Source organism: Dermacentor andersoni, chromosome 1 (genome assembly GCF_023375885.2).
Source record: "Dermacentor andersoni chromosome 1, qqDerAnde1_hic_scaffold, whole genome shotgun sequence".
Taxonomy (NCBI): domain Eukaryota; kingdom Metazoa; phylum Arthropoda; class Arachnida; order Ixodida; family Ixodidae; genus Dermacentor; species Dermacentor andersoni.
In genome coordinates this window covers 150865225-150886673 of record NC_092814.1, presented here as the reverse complement: position 1 = coordinate 150886673, position 21449 = coordinate 150865225, and the positions used below count along the sequence as shown (strand labels likewise).

General features: G+C 49.3%; 1 protein-coding gene across 2 annotated transcripts in view; it reads right to left on the bottom strand.

The window, feature by feature from the left end:
• kcc (solute carrier family 12 member kcc) overlaps positions 1 to 21449 on the bottom strand; it is a 526743-nt gene that overhangs the window by 186569 nt on the left and 318725 nt on the right. For both annotated transcript variants that reach the window (XM_050194347.3, XM_050194346.3), the window contains one exon: positions 18637 to 18719. In XM_050194347.3, the coding sequence (XP_050050304.1) occupies positions 18637 to 18719 (83 nt within the window). The remainder of the gene's footprint in view (positions 1 to 18636; positions 18720 to 21449) is intronic.

Below are 21449 nucleotides of genomic sequence, written 5' to 3'. Positions count from 1 at the left end.
AACGGGAAAGAGAAAAAGAGGAACGCGATAAAGATCGCGAGTTAAGAAAAATGCAACTTGAATTTGAAAGCAAACGTTAGGAGTTGTCTCAAGGAAGTGAAGGCGCTCTGGGACGATCAAGTGAGGCAGAATCGTACCGCATGGACAGGCTATTAAAGCCATTTGAGGTCGGGACCGACATAGGCTTGTTCCTAAGCAATTTTGAAAGGACTTGCGAGAAGATGAACTTCGGCCCGAGTACATGGCCACAGCGGTTGCTGTCTATGTTGCCGTGTGAGGCGGCGGAAGTAATCGCCAGACTGAGTGCACAGGATGCATATGATTATGCAAAAGTTAAGGCTAGTCTCTTGAAGAAATACCGTCTTTCAGCGGAAGCTTTTCGGCAAAGGTTTAGGAGCACAGGCAAGAAATATAGCGAGGGATATCCGGAGTTTGCATATAGCTTAAAGGCCAACCTAGTCGAGTGGCTTAAAAGCGCGGAAGCGTACGACAGCAGAGACATGATCATTGAATGCATGTGTCTAGAGCACTTTTACAAAACCACCCCCCAAGCTGTGAAACTGTGGGTGCAAGACAGAGGGAATGTAAACACTGTGGAAAGGGCGGCTGAATTAGCCGAAGAGTACGCAACCCGTAGAAAGTTGAACGCCGAGGACGGAAACTTGGACGGTCGAAATGGACCGCGGAAACCATTTCCGTTCAAAAGGGGTTTGCAGACAAGACGATCGGAGCCTGTAGACATGGAGGAAAAGCCCGCAGAAAAGAGCGAGGAGAAACTTAACGGAGAAACCGCACAAAAAGAACAGAAAAGAAAATTCGAATCTTTTAGACTAATTCGCTGTTACAAATGCCACAAATTGGGACATATAGCTGCAAACTGCGGGAAGTCTAGCGTAGTTTTCTCTTACGTAGAGGAAAAAGACGAGAATATGGAACTTTTAAGTCCATATCTTCACGAACTGCAAGTTAATGGGAAACCATGCCGAGTGCTAAGAGACAGTGCCGCCATGATGGACATTGTCCATCCGTCTTACGTGACGGTAGATGACTTCACCGGAGAAGTAGCATGGATCAAACAGGTTGTAGAAGAACACAGCGTGTGTCTGCCCACGGTCAAATCAAAATCAGTGGACCATTCGGTGAGCTAGAGACTGAGGCTGCAGTTTCATAATTTTTGTCACTGCAGTACCCTTACATCTTTTCGAATCGTTCGAATCAGTTACTGCGTGACAAAGGGCTCAGACTGGGAGAAGGCATAGCACAGGCATTGACCCGAGGCCAAGCTCGTAAGATCGCGCCGCTTTCGGCTGAAAATGCACAAGCTCCTACAGCGGAAGCAGAAAAGGGGATAACTTCAATACCCCAATCCGAGCTAGGCCCGAGGGACAAAAGAACAGTTGAGGAGAGCCTGCCAGCTGACCAGCTCAATGAGAGCGTAGCACTAGAGTGTCAAAGTTCTAGCCTGCAGGAAGAGCAAGCTGAGGCACTCACAGGTGAGACAGGGTCGTTATTATCACCGGCCTCAAATAACTTTGATCAGCTCTTACGTGTGGATAGAGAGTCACTGGCAGCCGAGCAAAAGAACGATGAGAGCTTAGCTAAATTACATGACACAGCTAAAGAAGGCATTGCTAGGCTCAACGTGACGATACATGAGAGAGGAGGATTGTTGTATCGGCACTACAGACATCGAAAGGGTAGGATTTTAGATCAGTTAGTCGTACCTACTAAGTACAGGGAGGACCTTTTGAGTCTCTGTCATGGAAATGGGTGGTCCGGCCGCCTAGGCATAAACAAATCAAAGGAAAGATTGCTTATGGAATATTACTGGCCTGGCTGTTTCAAAGACGTAGAAAACTTTGTAAGATTATGCGACGCCTGCCAGCGTTCTGGTAAACCAGGAGAGACATGGAAAGCTCCACTGAAGGTAGTGTCCTTAATAACAGAGCCTTTCAGACGACTTATAATAGACACGGTAGGGCCTCTTCCAAAAACAAAATCGGGCTACAGGTACTTGTTTACCATGCTGTGTCCGGCTACCAAGTTTCCAGAAGCAATCCCTTTGAAAGAACTCAGTTCCACCGAAGTAGTAGACGCGCTTTTAACAGTGTTTGCACGAGTTGGGTTTCCAGCCGAAATTCAGGCAGATCAAGGGTCAGTATTTACGAGCGCACTGACTTCCACATTCTTCCAAAAGTGCGGGGAAAAGTTAATACACAGTTCTGTCTATCACCCTCAGTCAAACAGTGTAGAGAGGTGGCATTCGGTGCTTAACCGAGTTTTGCGTGCGCTCTGTTACGAGCACAAGGAGGACTGGGAGAACTGTCTGCGGCAACTTTGTTTGCTTTGCGAACGGTTCCACATGAAGCGACAGGGTTCTCGCCAGCAGAACTAGTGTATGGGAGGACACTCCGTTCTCCACTGAGAATGTAAAGAGAGATGTGGGCGGAAAGAGGGGAGAGTTCAACAGTGGTTGAATACGTGCTAAATTTGCTGGAACGGCTAAGCGCAACCCAAGAACTAGTCGGAAAGAACATGGGAATAGCTCAAAAGAACGCCAAATTCTATTACGACAAGAATGCGAGGTTTCGTACGTTTAACGCCGGAGACCAGGTAATGATCCTCAAACCTTCAAGAAAGAACAAGCTTGAAGTTCACTGGGACGGGCCCGTTAAAGTGTTGCACAAACTTTCAGATACTAACTATGCTCTGAAAATGCCCGGTCGCAGGAAGGAAGTGAAGATATATCACTGTAATTTGATGAAGCCGTATGTAGAGCGGAGCGGAGTCGTTAACTATACCATCAAAGAGCAGGATGGCACTAGTACCAAGTTTAATTAGTGTAGGGCGATCTCCAACTCTGAAATCGGCCTAGAAGAAGTAGTAGAACACTCGGTAAGCTCGCACGCTCTAAGACCCGAGCAGCTAGATGAACTAAAAGAGGTGTTAGGGGAATATCTCGACAGATTCAGCGATCGGCCGGGTAGAACCGAACTAATAACGCATGAAATTGAGCTGACATCAACCGAACCAGTAAGATCAAAGCCTTACAGGGTGTCTCCAAGACAGAGAGAGATTATGGAGGCAGAGATACAGCGCATGCTAGAGCTGGGAGTTATTGAGCCCGCTGAGAGTGACTACACGTCACCGCTAATACTGGTAGAAACACCTAACAAGGACCCTCGTCCGTGTGTTGACTACAGGAAGTTAAATGCCATCACTAGGGATCAGCTGTACCCGATACCCAACATTGAGGAACGAATTGAAAGAGTTAGCGCTGCTAAATACATTTCAACTATAGATCTCGTGCGGGGGTACTGGCAAGTTCCCCTTTTAGAAAGTGCCAGCCGCTATGCCGCATTCATCTCACCTGTAGGCACTTTTCGCCCTCTCGCACTCAGCTTCGGGCTGAATAACGCGCCGTTTAGCTTCTCTAGGTTAATGGATATTGTCCTAAATGACTTGCAGGAGTTCGCCCTGCCCTATCTTGATGATGTAGCAATATTTTCAGACAGCTGGGAACAACACGTATCGCACCTCAAACAGGTGTTCTCACGGTTGAGGGAAGCCGGCTTAACGATGAAAGCGGAAAAGTGTAGGTTTGGTTGTTCGCAGGTTACTTATCTGGGCCATGTTGTCGGTCAGGGCATGAGACGGCCGGCCGAGCTGAAAATAGCTACGATTGGAGAATTTTCTCAGCCGCGCACGACAACAGACCTTCGTTCATTTTTGGGACTTGTGGGGTACTATCAACGGTACATTCCGAATTACTCGCAAATGGCAAGTCCATTAACGGACGCCCTCTGAAAGGGAGCACCGAGTAACGTACACTGGGATAAGGACAAAGAGAACGCTTTCCAAAGTTTGAAAACGCTATTGGTTTCTCGTCCTGTGCTTCGCGCGCCAGACTACACAAAGGAATTCATAGTTCAATGCGACGCAAGAGACAGAGGTATGGGCGTGGTACTTAGTCAGGTCGGCGACGATAACGAGGAGCATCCTATCCTCTATGCCAGCCGTAAACTAAATGTAAGAGAGGAAGCCTACAGCGCTTCAGAGAAGGAATGCGCTTGTTTAGTTTGGGCCGCCCCAAAGTTGTCGTGTTACTTGTAGGGAGCGAAGTTCATCTTCGAGACCGACCACTGTCCTCTGACGTGGCTCAATCAAATGTCACACAAAAATGGCCGCTTGCTCCGATGGAGCCTCACTCTCCAAGAGTACAACTTCTCCGTTAGATATAAGAAGGGAAAGTTGCATAGCAATGCTGATGGTTTGAGCAGGCTAATTTGAATTCTGCGTTTGAGGGTCCCGCCTAAATTTTAGGGTTACTAGTGTTAATTTTTTTAAGCCAAGAAGATCTCTCATTTAGCAGGATTCCCTCCATGATTGCTGAACTTGTCAGCACGAAATTGCTTCAGAAATTGGCATAGCGAAATGCAGCATTTTTTTTGTTTCTGCACTTATGTTCTTTTTTTTTTTAAGCCTAGCGGGTCTAAGGTGGGAGCCAATGTACGTCATCTCCGCGCAGAGCCGTGTTGTGCGGTTCATTTTGCAGTTGCCTGTCCTTGTTGGACGTTTTGGGGCGGTGACATCAATACACAAGTGGTCGCTGCGAGCCAAGGCATCAATCACCCCCTGACCACCAGCCGTTCTCTTCCTGCCCAGCGGTTGTCAGCGCTAGACAGTCGAGATTTTTCGGGCCATGGAGGCGCTGTTAAGAACGGCCAGCTGCAGTGCAAGTTTGCCACCCGCTTACGACTATGGCGGCAACATCCCGGCGCTGTTAAGAACGGCGAGCTGCAGTGCAAGATTGCCACCCACTTACGACTATGACGGCAACATTCCGGGAGCGTCGCCGCCAACTTCTAGCCACAGCGTGACTAAATAGACTTTGTGACGGAATGAGTTCGGCGGGCCAAATATTGTTCCCAAACTCCCCAACGCGCTACTCGGAACGGCTCCGAGTTCTACGGGGCCCCTCTGACGTCGGTTCCGGAAATTCGAACGTGTGTGCATTTGTGCGTGTAGACCGTCCTGCGGAGAGGCGGCTAGTTTGCGATCACCAAACGAACGTTCGCGTCGCCTTGTATCGCGGGAGGACCGAGTGTTTAAAAACTGCTGTTGTGCGGATGCTCGACACACTTCTCTTAAGCAGTCATGTTGGACTGAGACTCTCTCTCAAGCAGTCATGTTAGACTGATGTACTTCCCCAAACAGTCATGTTAGACTGATATAAATACTGTAAATAAACCCATATTCCTCGTTCTCGATGAGAAGCAGTGCTTCCCTTCATCAACGTCCTGAGCGTGGATAAGTTGGACGACGGCATGGGCCAGCTACCTTCGAAATCATGCCGGACTCCAATCTTCACAACGCATCACGAGCGATGGGGTTGAGCCCCCAATCCTGACAAAGGGCAGAGATCTCTTCGTGGCGGCTCGCTGGCCTTCTTATACGCTACACCACCCGGGCAACCTCATTCTCGCTTGCTCGCTGGTAGAAGGCCTTGTCAGCACACTGGTCAGTCCACACAGAGGAATACGGAGAAAAATCACTCACTGGTGTAGAGGCGGGGAGCGTAGGTCACGTCGAGTCAACACACTGGTCGACCCACACACAGGAATTCGAAGAGAAACCTTTCCCTGGCGTAGAGGGGGTGAACGTAGGAGAGAGGAGAGTAGGATTTGCACTGGCGCATAATCCCGTCGCACAGATATGACGGACAAGTCTTTTCGTGTTGACGAGCGTGACGATTAGGCACGTCGAGTCTCAGGCGCTTGGTATCCGTTCCATTCATTGCCGCACAGAGTGAACCATAACAAACTGCCCCGCCACCGAAAGAGATACCGATGGGCAGGGGAGGACATCCGCTGGCCAAAGGGATGACGCAGGTCGTTATCGGTTGTCGCACAGCTCTCTGGAGCACGAAACACTGTGGGCGTTTTCCCGTCTCTCAACACTTCGGGCCGAGTCTAGATGCCTCAGAAGGGTCTCCAACAGTTTCTCGTTCATAGCACGCGTCGGCAGAACACCGAGACTCAGCCGCTCAGTCAACAAGCGCGAGACAAATTCTTGCTGAGCTCCGCCAGGCTTATTTCCCACACCAAAGTGACAGTTTTACAGAACTTACAGCAGCACTAAATACATACACGAACTTGTTATACGCTTCATGAGGCATCACTCAACCCAACTGCGTAAACCAAAATAAGACCCTTACAATCATATGTCAAGAAAAAAAAAAAAGAAACGAGTTTTGGGAAACGTTTGAGGCTGATTCTCGATCTCAGGGCTTCGCCTCAAGACGTTGGCATAGCCTCTGAGAATCCTCTTTTTAGAACGTATTTCAAAAGAATATTGCTGTATGGGTAGCAAACCGGAGACTCATATCTGGTTAACCTCCCTGCCTTTCCTCTTCATTCTCTCTCTCTCTCTGTAAAGCGAGGCTTAAACGCAGGAGACGGCCATTTTTGGAAGACGTTGTCTGCAACCATTTGAGAGGACAATTATTCGTTTCGATGATGAACCTCGAGCCCACAATATAGCAAGGCAATTTTTGAACATCCCATACAAGACATGAGCATTCTTTCTCATTAGCGCTGTACGCCTGTTCTCGACTAGTGAGTTTCCGACTTGCGTAAAGGACGGTGTGTCCCTCCTCGCTCTCTTCCTTTTGGCATAGTACGACCCTCACGCTTCGCTCGCTCGCATGGCATTGAAGCCCAAATACCCTCGTGTAGTCCGGCGATCTTAGCACGCGCTGACTGGTCAGCGCGCTTTTCCAGAGCGTTGAAAGAAGATTCTTTTTTTTTCCGTCCCAGAGGACACTCTGTGGCTCAGTTTTTCGAAGAGCATCAGTTAGAGCGCTAGCTAGTTCAGAATACCCAGGGATGTAGCGCTGATAGTACCCGACGACCCCTAAGAAAGATCGGGTGTCGGTTTTTGTGCGCAGCTGCGGGAATCTTGTATCGCAGCCACCTTTAGCTCAGAGAGACGGCGACGACCTTGTCCGATTACGTGATCGAGATAGATAACTTACTTCCGCGTGCGCCGTTTGGCATTTTGGTGCCTTGACGGTTAAGGCTGCTTCACGCAAGAGGGCCAACACTCCCCTCAAATGCTGCATATATGCTCCGACCAGAATCCAGAATACATCGCGACATCATCTAAGTAAGGCAAGGCTACTCTACCTGTCCTCGCAACACTTTGTCTACAAGGCTTGAAAAACAGTACGGTGCATTTTTCAAACCGAAGCTTAGGATCTTAGGGCGGAACGTTTCAAGCGATGATATGAAGGCGGAATATCTGCTAGCCTACTCTGCGAGCGGAACCTGCCAGTAGCCTCGAACTAGATCCAGGGTAGAGATGAATCGGGCGCTACTAACTTTCTCGATGCGCTCTTCGATGTTTAGTATGGGATACATCTGATTTTTAGAGATCGCATTTAGCCTGCGGTAATCTACGCCAGGACGCGGATCCTTGACCGGCACCTCAACTAAGATCGAAGGCGAGGTGTAATCGCTCTCGCAACACTCGATCACACCTAGAGTCAACATTTTTCCCACCTCCGTATCCATAATCTCACGTTGGCGCGGTGACCCTCAATAAGCCATTGAACGTACTGGCTCCGAAGAAGTGTGCTAGAATGTCGTGTGGAAAAACTGATGTCCTTCCTGGACTATCTACAAGTAAGCCCTGAAACTCCTGCAGGATTTCCTGCAACTACGTCATTTGTTAAGCTCTAGCTGCGCTTTAGAGAGTAGTTCCCTAATTAATTGTTCCCTAGCCTCTCCGTTAGTGACTGACACGAGTCCCGGCAGTTCTACCGGCATCTTTTCGGGAATGTTTACCATTATGCTCAGAATTGCTACGCGTTTTTTTAAGGCTTGAGCAGATCACAGCGATAAACCTGCTGTATCTTCCGCTTTCCCGGCAGGCTTATAACGTAGTTAGTGTTCTACAGTTTCTGAACCACGTTTCCGGGACCTTCCCACTGCACCTCGAGCTTGTTGTTCTGCGATGGTCGCAGAATCCTTACTTTAGTGCCGACTTCAAATCGATGGGTCCTGGCTCTCCCGTCGTTATACGCTTTGGACTTACGCTGGGTTTTAGGACATGGCCTCTTCTGACAAGTTCTGCGCCTTTCTTAAACGTTCTAGAAGCTTAGTACGTACTCGACCACAACTGGGTCCTCCCTGCGTCCTTCCCGTGATTCGCGGAGCATGCGTAGCGGCGATCGCATCGAGCGGCCGTATACGAGCTCTGCTGGCGAAAAACCGGTAGCTTCATGCGGCGCTGTCCTCAGCGCAAACATAGTAGCAGGCAAGCACAGCTCCCAGTATGTCTTCCTTTCGAAGCATAACGCCCTTAACGCACGCTTCATGATAGATTGTAGCTTCTCTACAGAACTGGACTGCGGATGGTACACTAAGCTATGAGTGAGCCTCACCCCCCATCGTTCTAAAGAGGTCGTGGTTAGAGAACTAGTAAATACGGTGCCTTGGTCGGACTGTACTTCCGCAAAAAAGCCAACTCGCGCGAATATCGAGAGGAGCGCATTAAGTATATCTCGACCGAACTAAGTTCTTTATGTGGGCCGCTTCAGGAAACTTAGTAGAGGGGCAAATCGCTGTCAAAATATGACGGAATCCCGAGGCTGTTACTGGAAGTGGCCCTACTGTGTCAACTACGAGCCGGCGAAATGGCTCAGTGATGAGCGGCATTAGTTTCAATGGCGCTCTTGCCTTCTCACCCGGCTTCTCCACACGCTGGCATGTGTCGCAAGTCCTTACAAATGGCTCTGCGTCGCGGAAACAACCTGGCCAATAATCCTCCTGTAATAGTCGATCCTTGGTTGTCTTGACACCTAAGTTACCAGCACAAGAGCTTCCGCGCGACAAGCGCAAAAGATCCTGTCGATACGTCCAGGGGCCAACCGGCTGGTCAAATGTGATACCCCTGCGATCTAATACTTCCGGTACAGTAGACCACCTCTCTCATAAAAATTCACACTTTTCCGTGCCACACCTTCGTTTAGGTTACGTCGGATGTTCCGCAGGCTGTTGGATCTGGAGGACAATCCCAATTGCTGTCCCCCAGATTTTTGGACCTTGCCGTTGGGTGCGGGAGTTGGCCGAGGTTGAGGAGGACTTTGAGATGAAAAACTGGAGGTTTATTTAGATTATTTACAGTGAAAGTACGAAGAAAGTAACAGTCATAAAGTCATTACGGGCAGGCACCAACTTGGACGCGGCGGCTCGTGGCAAGAAGCGCGAAAGAGATGAATGAAGGAATGCTCTACTGCTGCTCCCGGTCTCTGGCTTTTAAGCCCTTCGGTGTCTTGAAGTCACGTCACGTTCGGCCAATCGGCGAGCCCGCTCAGGTGACGCCATTTTCGGCCAATCGGCGAGCCCGCTCAGGTGTCGTCATTTTCGGCCAATGGTAGGCGCCCGTGCGATTGTGTCACACCCGGCGCAAAGGGTCGCTCCTTGGGCCCCAATTGTCCGAAGGCTTACTTCTCTCTGCGGTATTGCCTTCCCGGTCTGCAACTGCCTTCACAAAGGCGGATGGGGGGATTGCTGCCAGGGCTTCACGGTGCATTACAGCCGTCTTGCCTCGGGACCCAGGTTACCTGGAACAGTGCCAGGCTCTCGTTACAGTTTCGGGAAGAGTCAAGCAGTGAATAGCTCCACCTGCGGCGCACGAGGTGTGGGACGCCAACTCGTTTGCACGTGCCGCGCCTCGGGAACGGGGTAGATCTGCTTCTGCGTTCCTTACTTAGGTGTGGCGCGATTCGATGTGGTCTGGTGAACTCGAAGGAGGCTCAGGAAAAGGTCCCGTATCTAACAGCTCCTCTTCGCCGCGGGAGTTCGGAATGGCCGGTGAAATCAATTCGCTGGCCATGAGGAACGCTGAAAGAACATGTAGGGTACTGGTGTCGAGCCTAGTGTGACGAACTTCGGGATCCTGGGCCCTGGATAACGTACGTCAAACAAACAAAACAACACAGCGCTGCACCACGTATAAGCGCATGCTCTTCACCCTTGACTCGCCAGGCTATTGCTAAGTCAAAATGAACCCTGATCTTTTCTTTCCCCAATTTTGATAAAGCAGTTCCAACCACCTTTCTAAACTGCTATCCATTTCTCCCCGAATGCCGACAAGGCCAGAGTGACAATGTTGTTGCAAAACAAAGGGCCGTTTTCGTTGAAAAAAAAAAAAATGAAAACAGCCGAACATAACTTAAGTGGCCTAACTACACGAACAGCATGTTTCTAACCTATCGCAGTGGCGTACTTATCACACGTATTGGGGCCACTGAACAGTCCGGTCAACTCTACAAGTACACAATCGCAAGCGCGCTAGCTTTGTGGTCCCTATTCCGAATACGTACTTGCGTCGTAGGCAAACGTTTCATTATGCTTACTCACGTTTCTTCCTTTAGTCCCTACAGGACACGTAACCTAAACAAGAACTTAATTTGCGTAACTTGCGTACTCCGCAGAACCCTTTAAAAAAATGCGTCTCCTAATAACTCGTTCCACGCACGCTTATTAGAGAAGTCAGAATACGGCTGCCCTCAACACACACGAGCGACCCAGTCAAAAATCTGCTTCCTTCCGTCCGCACAGGACACGCGCTAAAGGAACTAAGAACGCGTCTCAGTGCAAATCATGCACTCACTCAAAATCTACGCGCTTAACCTTAGAAAATAAAAAAAACACAGAAAAAAAAGAAGGCTAACTAATACACACACGCGTTAGGGTAGGCCTCTCAACGATAACCTTGACCTTCAGGTTACTCACGCACACAAAAAGAAAGCCTATTTACTCATTAACTAACAACTCGCTAAACTACAGGTTTACTTAAAACGCGTCTTTCAACTCTCGGAGCCTCTCAAACAAAACATAAACAAAGCTCATACCTTACATACTGAAAGAAACTGTAGTCTTAAATCGCGATATTTTTCAAATGCTCAAAAATAAAACAAAACAGCACTTTTTACTTCTACGGAAGCTCTCTTGGCCTCCCGTTCCAAGCATTTACAACTGACTCATACTTTTAAGCCGTACTCGAGGTGGTCGCGGTTCGATAGCTACTCTGGCTACCGAGGAACAACGAAAGGGCTGACTCACTATCAGCTCCTCCAAGACGTTACAGTTTCCTGCCAATTTGCGTCCTGGCGCCCCTCTTTCATCACGAACTCGACTGACCGCGTCGCGAGTCTCTACCACCTCGTCTCGTCTTGCCACCTTGCGCTCCTTCGCACTACATGCTGCACTCCGGAAAGAACGACGGAAGGACGAGGAACATAACTGCCCCGTGCCCTTTGTCCGCGTCCGTGCAGAGCATACTTTACGGTCTCTTTTTGACCGGTGGCTCGAACGTTTTTGATGCGCCAACATCGTCAACGACGACCGCATCTTTCTTTTGCTCGCGCCCTGGCTTTTTGCCTTTGTCGCCGTGTTTGGCTGCGCTACCTTATTCGCCGCATTCCGATCTTTACGGCGTTTTTTTCTGCGGCGCTTTCTGTTCGAACTCGCTTTCATGCCGCTCTCTCGCGCCTCGTGCTGGCCGGTACACATCTCTTCGGCCCGGATCGGTCTCTCACCCGCACAGTCCGAATGATCCTTAACTAAATCATCCCTCTCTTGGCTACCTAGACTGGCGGAGAGCTGCACCGATCCCTGAACGATGCAGTTGTCTTCTCTTGAGCTACGCAGCCCGCAATCCTGAGAGCTGCCCTCAACTGCATCGTCCAGCTGGCACTGCACTTCGGCACGCAGATCCGACTCGACAGCAATCTCGGCATGGGTGCTCGCGTATGTCGGGTCAGCACTACCCTGTACCTCGCTAACGACCTCGCTAACCTTGCATGCGACGCACACGCGCGGTAACTGTGCCAATTCATTCGCAGCTGGCCTAGCTGCCTATACAGTGCTCTGTTGGCACAGCACCTTGTCGCTTTCACTACGGCCTTTAACGGCCTCTGTTGCCACTAAGGCATCGTTAGCAGCTAACCCTTTCCGTTTGCGTATGAATGGGCCGCTAATCTCACAGGCAGTACTTTTCTCGTCGGCTTTTGGTGAAAATGCGCTAGATAATTCCTCATTCTTTTGCTTTGCACTACCTACAGTATTTTCAGACAGCCGTTGTCTCTGTGCCTTTAACTGCTCACAATATTGTATCTGTTTTATATATGCTGCCTTCTCTCTCTCATACTTTTGCTCACGCTCACGCTTACGTTCTTGATACTCACGTTCACGTTCATTCTCACGTTCTTGACGCTCACGCTGACGTTCTTGACGCTCACACCTAAGAGTAAGTTCTTGAAGCTCACGCTTCCGTTCATTCTCGCGTTCTTAACGCTTACGCTCACTCTTACGTTCACGACGCTCACGTTCACGTTCACGACGCTCACGCTCCCGTGGTTCTTGTACCACCTCCCAAGCAATCTCAATGCTTTCATCATCATTGCCACTATCTTGAATCGCCTTTATGATAGCTGGCGTTTTGATCTATTCGTCCGCCCTAACTCCCAAATCGTCGCACACCAACAACAAGTCTAACCTCGTCAACCTTCTGAGATCCATGGCAGCTGCCCGGACTGGTGGTTAGAACTGTTTTCCTTAATTAATTTGTGCAAACACACAATATGCAACAAATTCCCGATTCCTAGAACTATCAAAATAAACACAACATATGAAGTCTGGCGAATCAAAAGGAAAAAAAACCACACGTTCACTCACGGTTGCAGCACCCTGCCATCTGGTTCATTGGTCCGCTGTTCCCGGTTCTTCAGGACTCTCTGGGTCGAAGGCTCGCTCTTCTTCGCTGTTCCCAGTTCCTTAGGATTTCTCTCGACGAAGGTTCATCCGCAGCGCTGCCACCAGTTGTTGGATCTTCCTTGGACGAAGGTTCATCCCTAGCGCAGCCACCAGTTGTTGGATCTGGAGGACAATCCCAACTGCTGTCCCCCAGATATTTGGACCTTGTCGTTAGGTGCGGGAGTTGGCCGAGGTTGAGGAGGACTTTGAGATGAAAAACTGGAGGTTTATTTACATTACTTACAGTGAGAGTACGAAGAATTAACAGTCTTAAAGTCATTACGGGCCGGCAGCAACTCAGACGCGGCGGCCCGTGGCAAGAAGCTCGAAAGAGATGAATGAAGGAATGCTCTACTGCTGCTCCCGGTCTCTGGCACATACTAGCTTTCAGCGAACCTTATTATGCTACATACTACTGTGATCGAATACAGACTTCTCCCCCCCTTCTTATTTCCGAAGAAAAAAAAAGAGAAAAGGAAGGGAGGACATTTAATGCGTTCGAGAAGTTGTCCTGTCTGCAAAGTAGTTTACGCAACTTCCGACCGGCAGCATTTTATGTAGCCTTACCTGCTTACAGTCTGTCCCTGCAAACAAAAGAAAGCCGCTTCTCAACGTACCAGGAGCATGCGGCAAGGAAGGAAATAAATTATTCAACGAGAGCCAAACAGGATCGTCGGCAATGTCGTGCGAAGGACGCGAAAGGAAAGATGTGTCTATAGGACCACTATCTCGAAAGCCTTCGCACCTTCATTATGTAACGCCTTCCACAGCCCGTTCTTACTTCGCCCAAGACGATGACACGTCTCGCAGAGCAACAATATCACCGTATTCGTTTGGATAAGGCTTTCAGCACGGACTACGCAATCCAGCTCGCGGGGCGTTTCGGCTCTCTGGCAACGCAAATAAACCTCTCTTCTTACATCGACGCGACAGAAACACGATGCGGTCTTAACGGAGGACCACGAGTTTTGGTTTTCGTTTTTTTTCTTTTTTTCACTTAAAGGCCAGCTGCTACGAAATCTTGGACTGCGTAGAAGGCCTACAGTTCAAGATAGTGTAAGTATAGGGGAGCCTGCGGGCAAAATTTCACGTTTAAGTGCGAGCGGAAGCGTCGCTAAAAGCTCGCAAAAATCCCCATTTTTTATACCGAAACTAAAAAAATGAGAGGTAAGAAAGAAAAACCGCCATTACAGCTCGCGGGAAATGAAGCATTACCTAGACAGAGTTCACGGCTCCTCGGCATGGCCTCCGAGATAAGGCGGCGCCCGGGGCTGCCCGGAGCGCGACGAAAAAAAATCTCTGAAGCAGCGCGCTGGGACATGCGTCATGGCGACGAAAACGAGGTGCACGCGTCGTCTGCTTAGTTGCTGTTTAGAGGCTGCAAATCAGAAAACTGCGCAACTGCCGGCCACGCCACGGAGCTTCTCGCTTAACATTCGCGCTAGGCTATATAGCCACATCGAAGAGGGAGTTTGGAGGCCCCTTTTCTTCGCTTCCGCCGTGCTGAGCGCAACAGACCTTTCTCTGGCAATGCCACAGTGCCCCGCACTCGCACGGTGCACTATTCGGAAAGAGTGTGCGCCGCGCGCGCAGGCTTTCGCGGGCGCCCGCCGCTTGTTTGCAGCGTTGGCGCCGTGGGTACGAAACGAAGACAACAAGGCACCACTTCTTTCTTGACGCTCCTCACGACATAAGTACCCACGCCCACAAGCATCTACATTTATTTACATTTATATCTCCATGCAAGAAATGTGAGAGAAATGACGCAGAGTGCGGATATGCACCGAGCGGCCAACCCTTTCGCGCAGGGCTGAACTCTATACCGCAAACACATAACCTCCATCGTTTAAAACATCGTTTACAGAATGCCGCGTTGCTGGACAGCAAGTAAGCAGCCAAAGAGATCATGGGCTTCCTAAAAAAAATGCCTTTATCGCTCTTCTGCTGTCACAGTAGTCTGATAAGAGGAGCGCATATACGGTGTGGGTTTTTACTGCTTCAGAAGCGGCCAGGCTGCCCGACAGTTGGTTGGTTGCTCGATGGGTGCGCTGCCATGTATTCTTAATTCTAAGTAAACACAAAAAAGAAAAAAAAAAGATTTCGCCTGCAGTCCGTTCTCTTTCATGAGAAAACACTGTACTAGGACGGAATCTATGGTCAGGATACTCCCAATATTGCGTTCGTACGCCGCGATTCACCAAAACTAGGAAGTAGCTCGCCACACCATTTTCATTTGAGCGCATTGGTCATAAGCGGAGAACGTTGCTGCTTCACGGTGAAAATCTTTTTGAAAGTGCTTTTAACCAGCCGTGTTACATCAATAGCCGGCCTTTTCCTTACGTTCACTATTTCTTCTTTCTTTTTTTCCCCCGTGTGCTATACGCAGCATGGTTCAGACATTAAATCACCAATCGCAGCTAAGCCATAGGCTACAGCTAGACAAGGACTCACTTGCACAACCTCGCGGAGCACATTGATAAATTTCACATTTTCACTCTCAGACGTTGCGCTAAACAATTATAAAATGCATGTCGCTTTACATTACCGCACAACGAGCACAGCGCGAAATGAATTGCTTTTATTCAGCTTTCAAGAAATTGTGCGAGAAACTGAACTACTCTACCTCTGCCTTTCATTAAAATAATTTTCACTGGTTAAAAGAAAGAAGAAAATAAAACACCGTCCAAGTACTCCGTACAGATGGTTAACCAGCGAAGCTGAAACATGCGGCCCCGGTGTTTACCACTGGGTTAGTGCCGACGGTTCATTAAACGACGGCTTGGGAAGCTGCCGGATCCTCGGTACGCAGCTGCTGCTTGCGCTCCGCTGCATGAGCCTGTTCTTGTGTTCGGGCTGCAGCATCGGTAAAGTGTAGACGAGCTCGTTCCCGGTTCTGTTCGCGGCGTTGCCGATCGAAAGCTGCCTGCTCCTAAGGAGTACGTATTACGCGTGGCCTACCCATTTCCGAGCCGGAGAGAAACTGCTGCGCGCGGGCTCGGCTGCGACGGAGAGCCACGACGTCACCAGTGGCACGGCCAATCGCGCGCCTCTCTTTCTCTTTTCTTTGTCGCGCATGCGCATAGGGTTGCGCCGGAGGAGTTTTCGGCGAACAGGCGACGGTCAGACGGACGAATTGGCTAGCCATATACAGCTTTGCCGTAAAATGCCGTGTTTAAACAAAGTGGAACATAAACAACATCTACCTGACAGTTGCCCCTGCCGCTGTGAAGCATGTACTGGGTTTAGTATTGAATCTTTACATTGACCAATCACGTTTAATCTATCTACTTTTGCAGGCCAATTTTGACCACCACCGAGGATTCTTCAGTGCAGAAGGGTGTGTGGACTAAATAGATGAAGGCGGTTTCCAGCTCAGCTAGCTCGACAGCAGTGGCACGCGGGAAGAGCAGACGGATGGGAATCGGAGAGAGGCGCAAAGCCGTCGCAGCTGGACAAACAAGAAGCTCTTGCTTGAATTAGGCGGTAACATGCGCCACCTTGCCAAAGTTGCCCTAATTATTCCTGGTGATAGGTGCTCGTACGGCCCAGGAGGAAAGCGAAAGTGCGACGCCCGTCACTGCGGCGTACAGGCATTTCCCATATTACGAAGCCGTCGCGGGCACGCCAGTGCCACCAACGGAGAAAGGTCTATCGAGGTTCTCTGCTTTCAATAGCTAGTCGGACTTTCGCGTAGCTTTCGCGCGCGTTTGCGCGAAGTACAAACGGAACATTGCAGAGTTCCTAACGGCGGAGGAACAAGATGAGAATTATAATTCTGTGAATCTTTCTCGCGCGTCGTTATCCTTTAATCGTTGCCGCTTGGAAAACAAAATCTCCATCAACGGCGTCCGCGTTCCCTTCACTGACTATTATACGGTACCATTAAGTTCCCTCGTAATACATGTCCAAAGAAGACACAGAGGCTCACAGGAAAATGAAGACTCGAAGCGAGCGATGGGAAGCTGGGCCCAAAGTTTCGACAAGGGCACATGTGTTCGCGTCAAGGCCCTGACGAAGAAATGTCCCCTTGTGAAAGCGTTGGCTCAAGCTTGAGGCATTCCTTGTTCGCCCACTGTTGATTACTTGTAATATTAGCTGTTCCAGCATAGTTATTGCGGTCTAAAGCCCAGAAATTGCACAGTGGGCTATGAGGCACGCCGAAGTGGGGGACTGCGGATTATTTTGGACCCCTGAGGTTCTTTAACGTTCATCCAATGCACGGTACACGAGTATTTTTTGTATTCCGCCCCCATCCGAATTAGGCCACCTGCGGCCGGAATCGAACCCGCGCCCTCGTGCTCAGCAGCACAACGCCAGGGCCACTGAGCAACCGAAGCGGGCTATGCCGCAGCAAGCAAATAAGGCTTTTTGGAAAATCAATAAGTGAGCGCAGATTTATCTCGCCACATAATTGCGAACGGATATCCCAGAATAGGTACTAATCTCGGAATACCTGCGTGTAAACATGCCTTCACAACGGGTTCATTTCAGGATTACTGCAACATGTGGCCCTGAATAATTATTTAGAATGTTTGCGATTTTTTTTAAACAATGGATTCGTCCATGATCCCCCAGCGTTATTGCGCCCGTCGGTGCGAATAATGTCCTAAAATAAATATAAATAAAAAAAAGACATCGATACCTATCTCCGCAGCAAGCAATTTTTTGCTGAAACGGGGTGAAACCTGAACCTTAAGAGTACCTTGCACTGGCTAGAGGGTGCCCTAAGACACTTTTTCAGCGTCGCCGACCCCAGTGTCTAGGGGTGCGAAGAAAGTGAAACGACATTAACAACGACAGGGATCCACACCCCCCTTCGTTGTTCGTTTGAGTGTTACGTATCGAGGTTTGCCGAGCTGAAGCGCGGGCACATTCGCGCTTCTTATGTAGACCGCAAGCATTCAAATCTCAGACGCTCTTTCCTCGAGATCAGCGATCGGGGTTGCCACGACGAATATTTATCGCGTGCCTTCCAATTTGCTTCCACCGCTCGCTTGGCTGTGTGTTAAAGCCGCGGTTACATTGCTGCTATCAACTATGGAAAGCGTCAGCGCAATGTGCCCATGCATAGGAACAGTGCGAGGGCATGTGCCTTGCAAGAGGGGAATGGCTCGGGCCAGGAACGATGGGATGTCTTGCTTCTCTGCACAAAGGTGAGGAAGTGGCGAAATAATGTGCCTACTTCAGGATCCATGTTAGGCAGACAAAACGAAGAAAAGCGACCTCATTTGCGTAGCCAATAACGTGCCTGCCCTCAGATGCAGACGACGGTAACTGCATAAAAAAATGTCCTAGGACGGCTTCACTCATACAGTGCCTCTGCGAAGTATACAAGAAAATCGCTCGAAGGTACACCATTATCTCGGTACCAGTACCGACCGCTTCCGTCGGTCACCATAACTATGAATTAAAAAAAAAACAGATAGCTTTAGTTACTTCTAAAACACTTCACACACGTTTCACACTTCACAACGTCTCAATAACGACGCCCTCAGTCGTTTTATTTGCCATGTGAGGGATCTATATTACCATTGTTTTCTTCCTTTCTTTCTCTTGTATAAAGCAACGTACCCAGTTCGCTTCGCGAGCCGGCGTCAAAAAAGTTGGAATGGCTAGGAATAAGGCGGACCAAGACAGCACATGCCATTTACCGATCAGAAAACTCTATAACTCCGTGTCTACAGAAGAAACGAAAATGCACTCAAAATGCGCCCGCGTGATGGCAGTTGACGCCGCGCAGTCAAAGACCACGCTCAACACAAGCTCGTCTGCACACTTTATAGCACACGCTGAACAGGAAGAGAGCACTTACGTGGTAAAGGTACAGGTTCCGTTCATAGCTGGACAGGCCGCCATCCTGGATGATTGGCCGTTCGTCGCACTGCGCAGAGTCACCTGCACCAGATAATAACAAAGAAAAGGAGCATTGGTCAGTGCGCAGGCGGCATAAAAAATAACAAACCAGAAGCACGAACGAACGCGCAAACTAGCAAATTGAAAAAAAAAAAGAGAAACGAAACGAAGCAAATCGTCAGCAAACGCACGAACTATTCTTCAATAAGCCTTACTAAAAAATTAGCAACCATTATAGAATGGGACGGTGACAAGAAAAAAAAAGAAAATGATTATCAAGATAATGAACGCTTTAACACTTGCTATAAGTATACTGGCTGCAAGCGCCTGCAGCAGCCGCAAGATCCCTGCAAAAGCCTCGCGGATCTTAGACGGCGAAAGAGTGCCGCGTATGCAAGTAAGAAACAAAGCAAAGTTTGCGCCTCGTTAATCCATACACCCGTACCCATCCCAAGTTGGTTAAGTATTGATGCAGACGTGTTCGGTTGGCCACTACGAATGATGGGCGAACGTTCTCCGCGCATACATCTTCGGGCCCGCTCGCTGCGCAATTGCTCAACTATGATTTATTTACGTGCGAGGCTCACGCGAGATATTACCGCGGGTGAGCTCACTCGGCCATGGACGTCTGATGGTCTGCGCATAATCTCAGTCGGGAGCTTACGAAATGAAAAAGAAAGAGAATAGGACGCCTCCCTCAAGTTTTGCAACTTGCACGGCTGCCTCAAAAATTAGTGCACCTTACAGTGACACGGCAACACGGGGAGCAAAAGTTGGCTATTGACGGGTGTTTGGCTGGCGCTTGAGTGGTACCATCTACCACACTGCGTGAATCTTCAGGCTTGTGGAAAGGTACTGCAAGATTGTGCGCGTTGCCACGCAGTCCACTACAGATATGCTGCCGTTGCATGCACTACAGCGACTCTCATCTTCCTCACGGTACTGCAGCCCGTTTCGAATCTGTCGTGCACCACTAGGGTCATTTGTAATACAGGCGATGGTAGTTACTGGGTAAAACAGTGAAAGGAAGAAAGAAAGCGTTCAGAGGTAGTGGCCCCTTATGCATCGTTTGTGGGAAACTTTACCACAATATGGTTTTAAGAAGGCCTTGCCGTGGGGGCAGTCAATCACTCTGCCAGCTTTGACAAAGCGCTATGACTATTAACTAGCAGCATTACTGCATGAATTATTGAAGCAAAAAGAGTGACAGCGAGTGAGTGAAGGGAAGAGATTCTTCAAGGCGAGAAAGTGGGTCGTTTGGTAACGCAAGTTGGTCCGCTTCTCCACTTTCTCCAGGGAGATAAGCGACAGTGAACGAGATATGTACCAAACAGGAGCTATTTAACACACTCAGACGAACGGAAACTTAAAAAAATGTCGGGCCCGAAATGCAACAACAAAAAATGTCAAGGGAACTTAGTCATCCCTACGTGGATGAATGCGAAAGCATTGCGACGTCTTCCCAACGACGACTCGTTTTATGAAACGTAACGGTATTGTTTTCACGTTGCATTGTATCAGTTTTTGCATCACATGCCTCGGCCTCGTTCGCGTACTTGCGTGGACGTCCAAAGGAGCCGGGCGCAGCCATACTGACTGAGAAGTCGAAGGCGAAGGTTTTGTCCATCAGAACACACGACAGAACTCCCCGAAAGGCAATATATATACGAGTATAAGCCGGCCACCGGCGCGGCCTGTCTCTGTGAGACCGTGACCGTGAGACCGTGACGTCTTACAGCGGAGCTGTATTGACCTTTTCGCGGCAATCCCGCGGGCGCTGCCATGTTTGATCACGTGGTGACACGTCCATTGCTTGCCTGAACTGCCTCCGCGTTTACAATGGGTGTGTATGACGTCGGTGAGGCCATATGGTGCGGCTTAGCAAACCTGTTTCGGAAGATATCGTAGACGGCGACTGGGTGGACGACACGAAGCACTGGCCACAGCTTGAGAGAACATACAAAGGCGCTTTCGGAGGTGATTAAGCATATGTCTAAACGGCGCGAGCAGCGTATATGGTGCTTGTTCTAAAGGCGGGGCTAAATATGTGTTCTAAGCTGTCCAAACTTTCCGCTCATGAATTGAATCAGGATTAGTGTGTTTGGCTCTTCGTTCTTTATTTGGCAAATATTTCCAAGCAGCGGCTTGTCACGTTTCTTACTCACTAAAGTTGCTCGGTGCGGCCAGTATCTGATTCTTTTCTGCCTAATCTCTCGCGGGTGTGCTCAGTTCCGATAGATTTGTTCTTACTGCGCACAAGGCTTGAAAGGTAGCCATTTTGTACATAGTAATACTTTTTAGCAAAGATGTATTATCGCTAGTAGCTCACTTACTGTTGTGGACCATCACGAGGCATTCAGCTTCGACCATTCGCGGGCTATCGGTGTATCGGTCATTTATAGTGCGTATATATATCGAAGTGTGCGCCCATTCACTTATTAATAACGTCGGCATAGAGTGGGCTTACATTTCCGTGCCATTTGGGGTAGACGTGTGCGCGCGAAACTTACTACGACAGGAAGCGGCGCTGCTCCTTCTGTCATTGTTTAACGAGCGGTACTCACTTTTACCGACGTTCCGGGGCTGAGGTCCGCGAGCTTGGCCACAGAGATTCATTCCATTCCTTAATATGCCAGTCACTATTTTTGCAGCCAACTACTGCACGCGTCTTCAATCCACATGATTCAATCCGGCATGATTGGAGCACAGTGCGTTAGCGAAAACTCAGTTGTATCTCCAACAACTGATCGCACAGAGGCAAGGCGGCAGCGG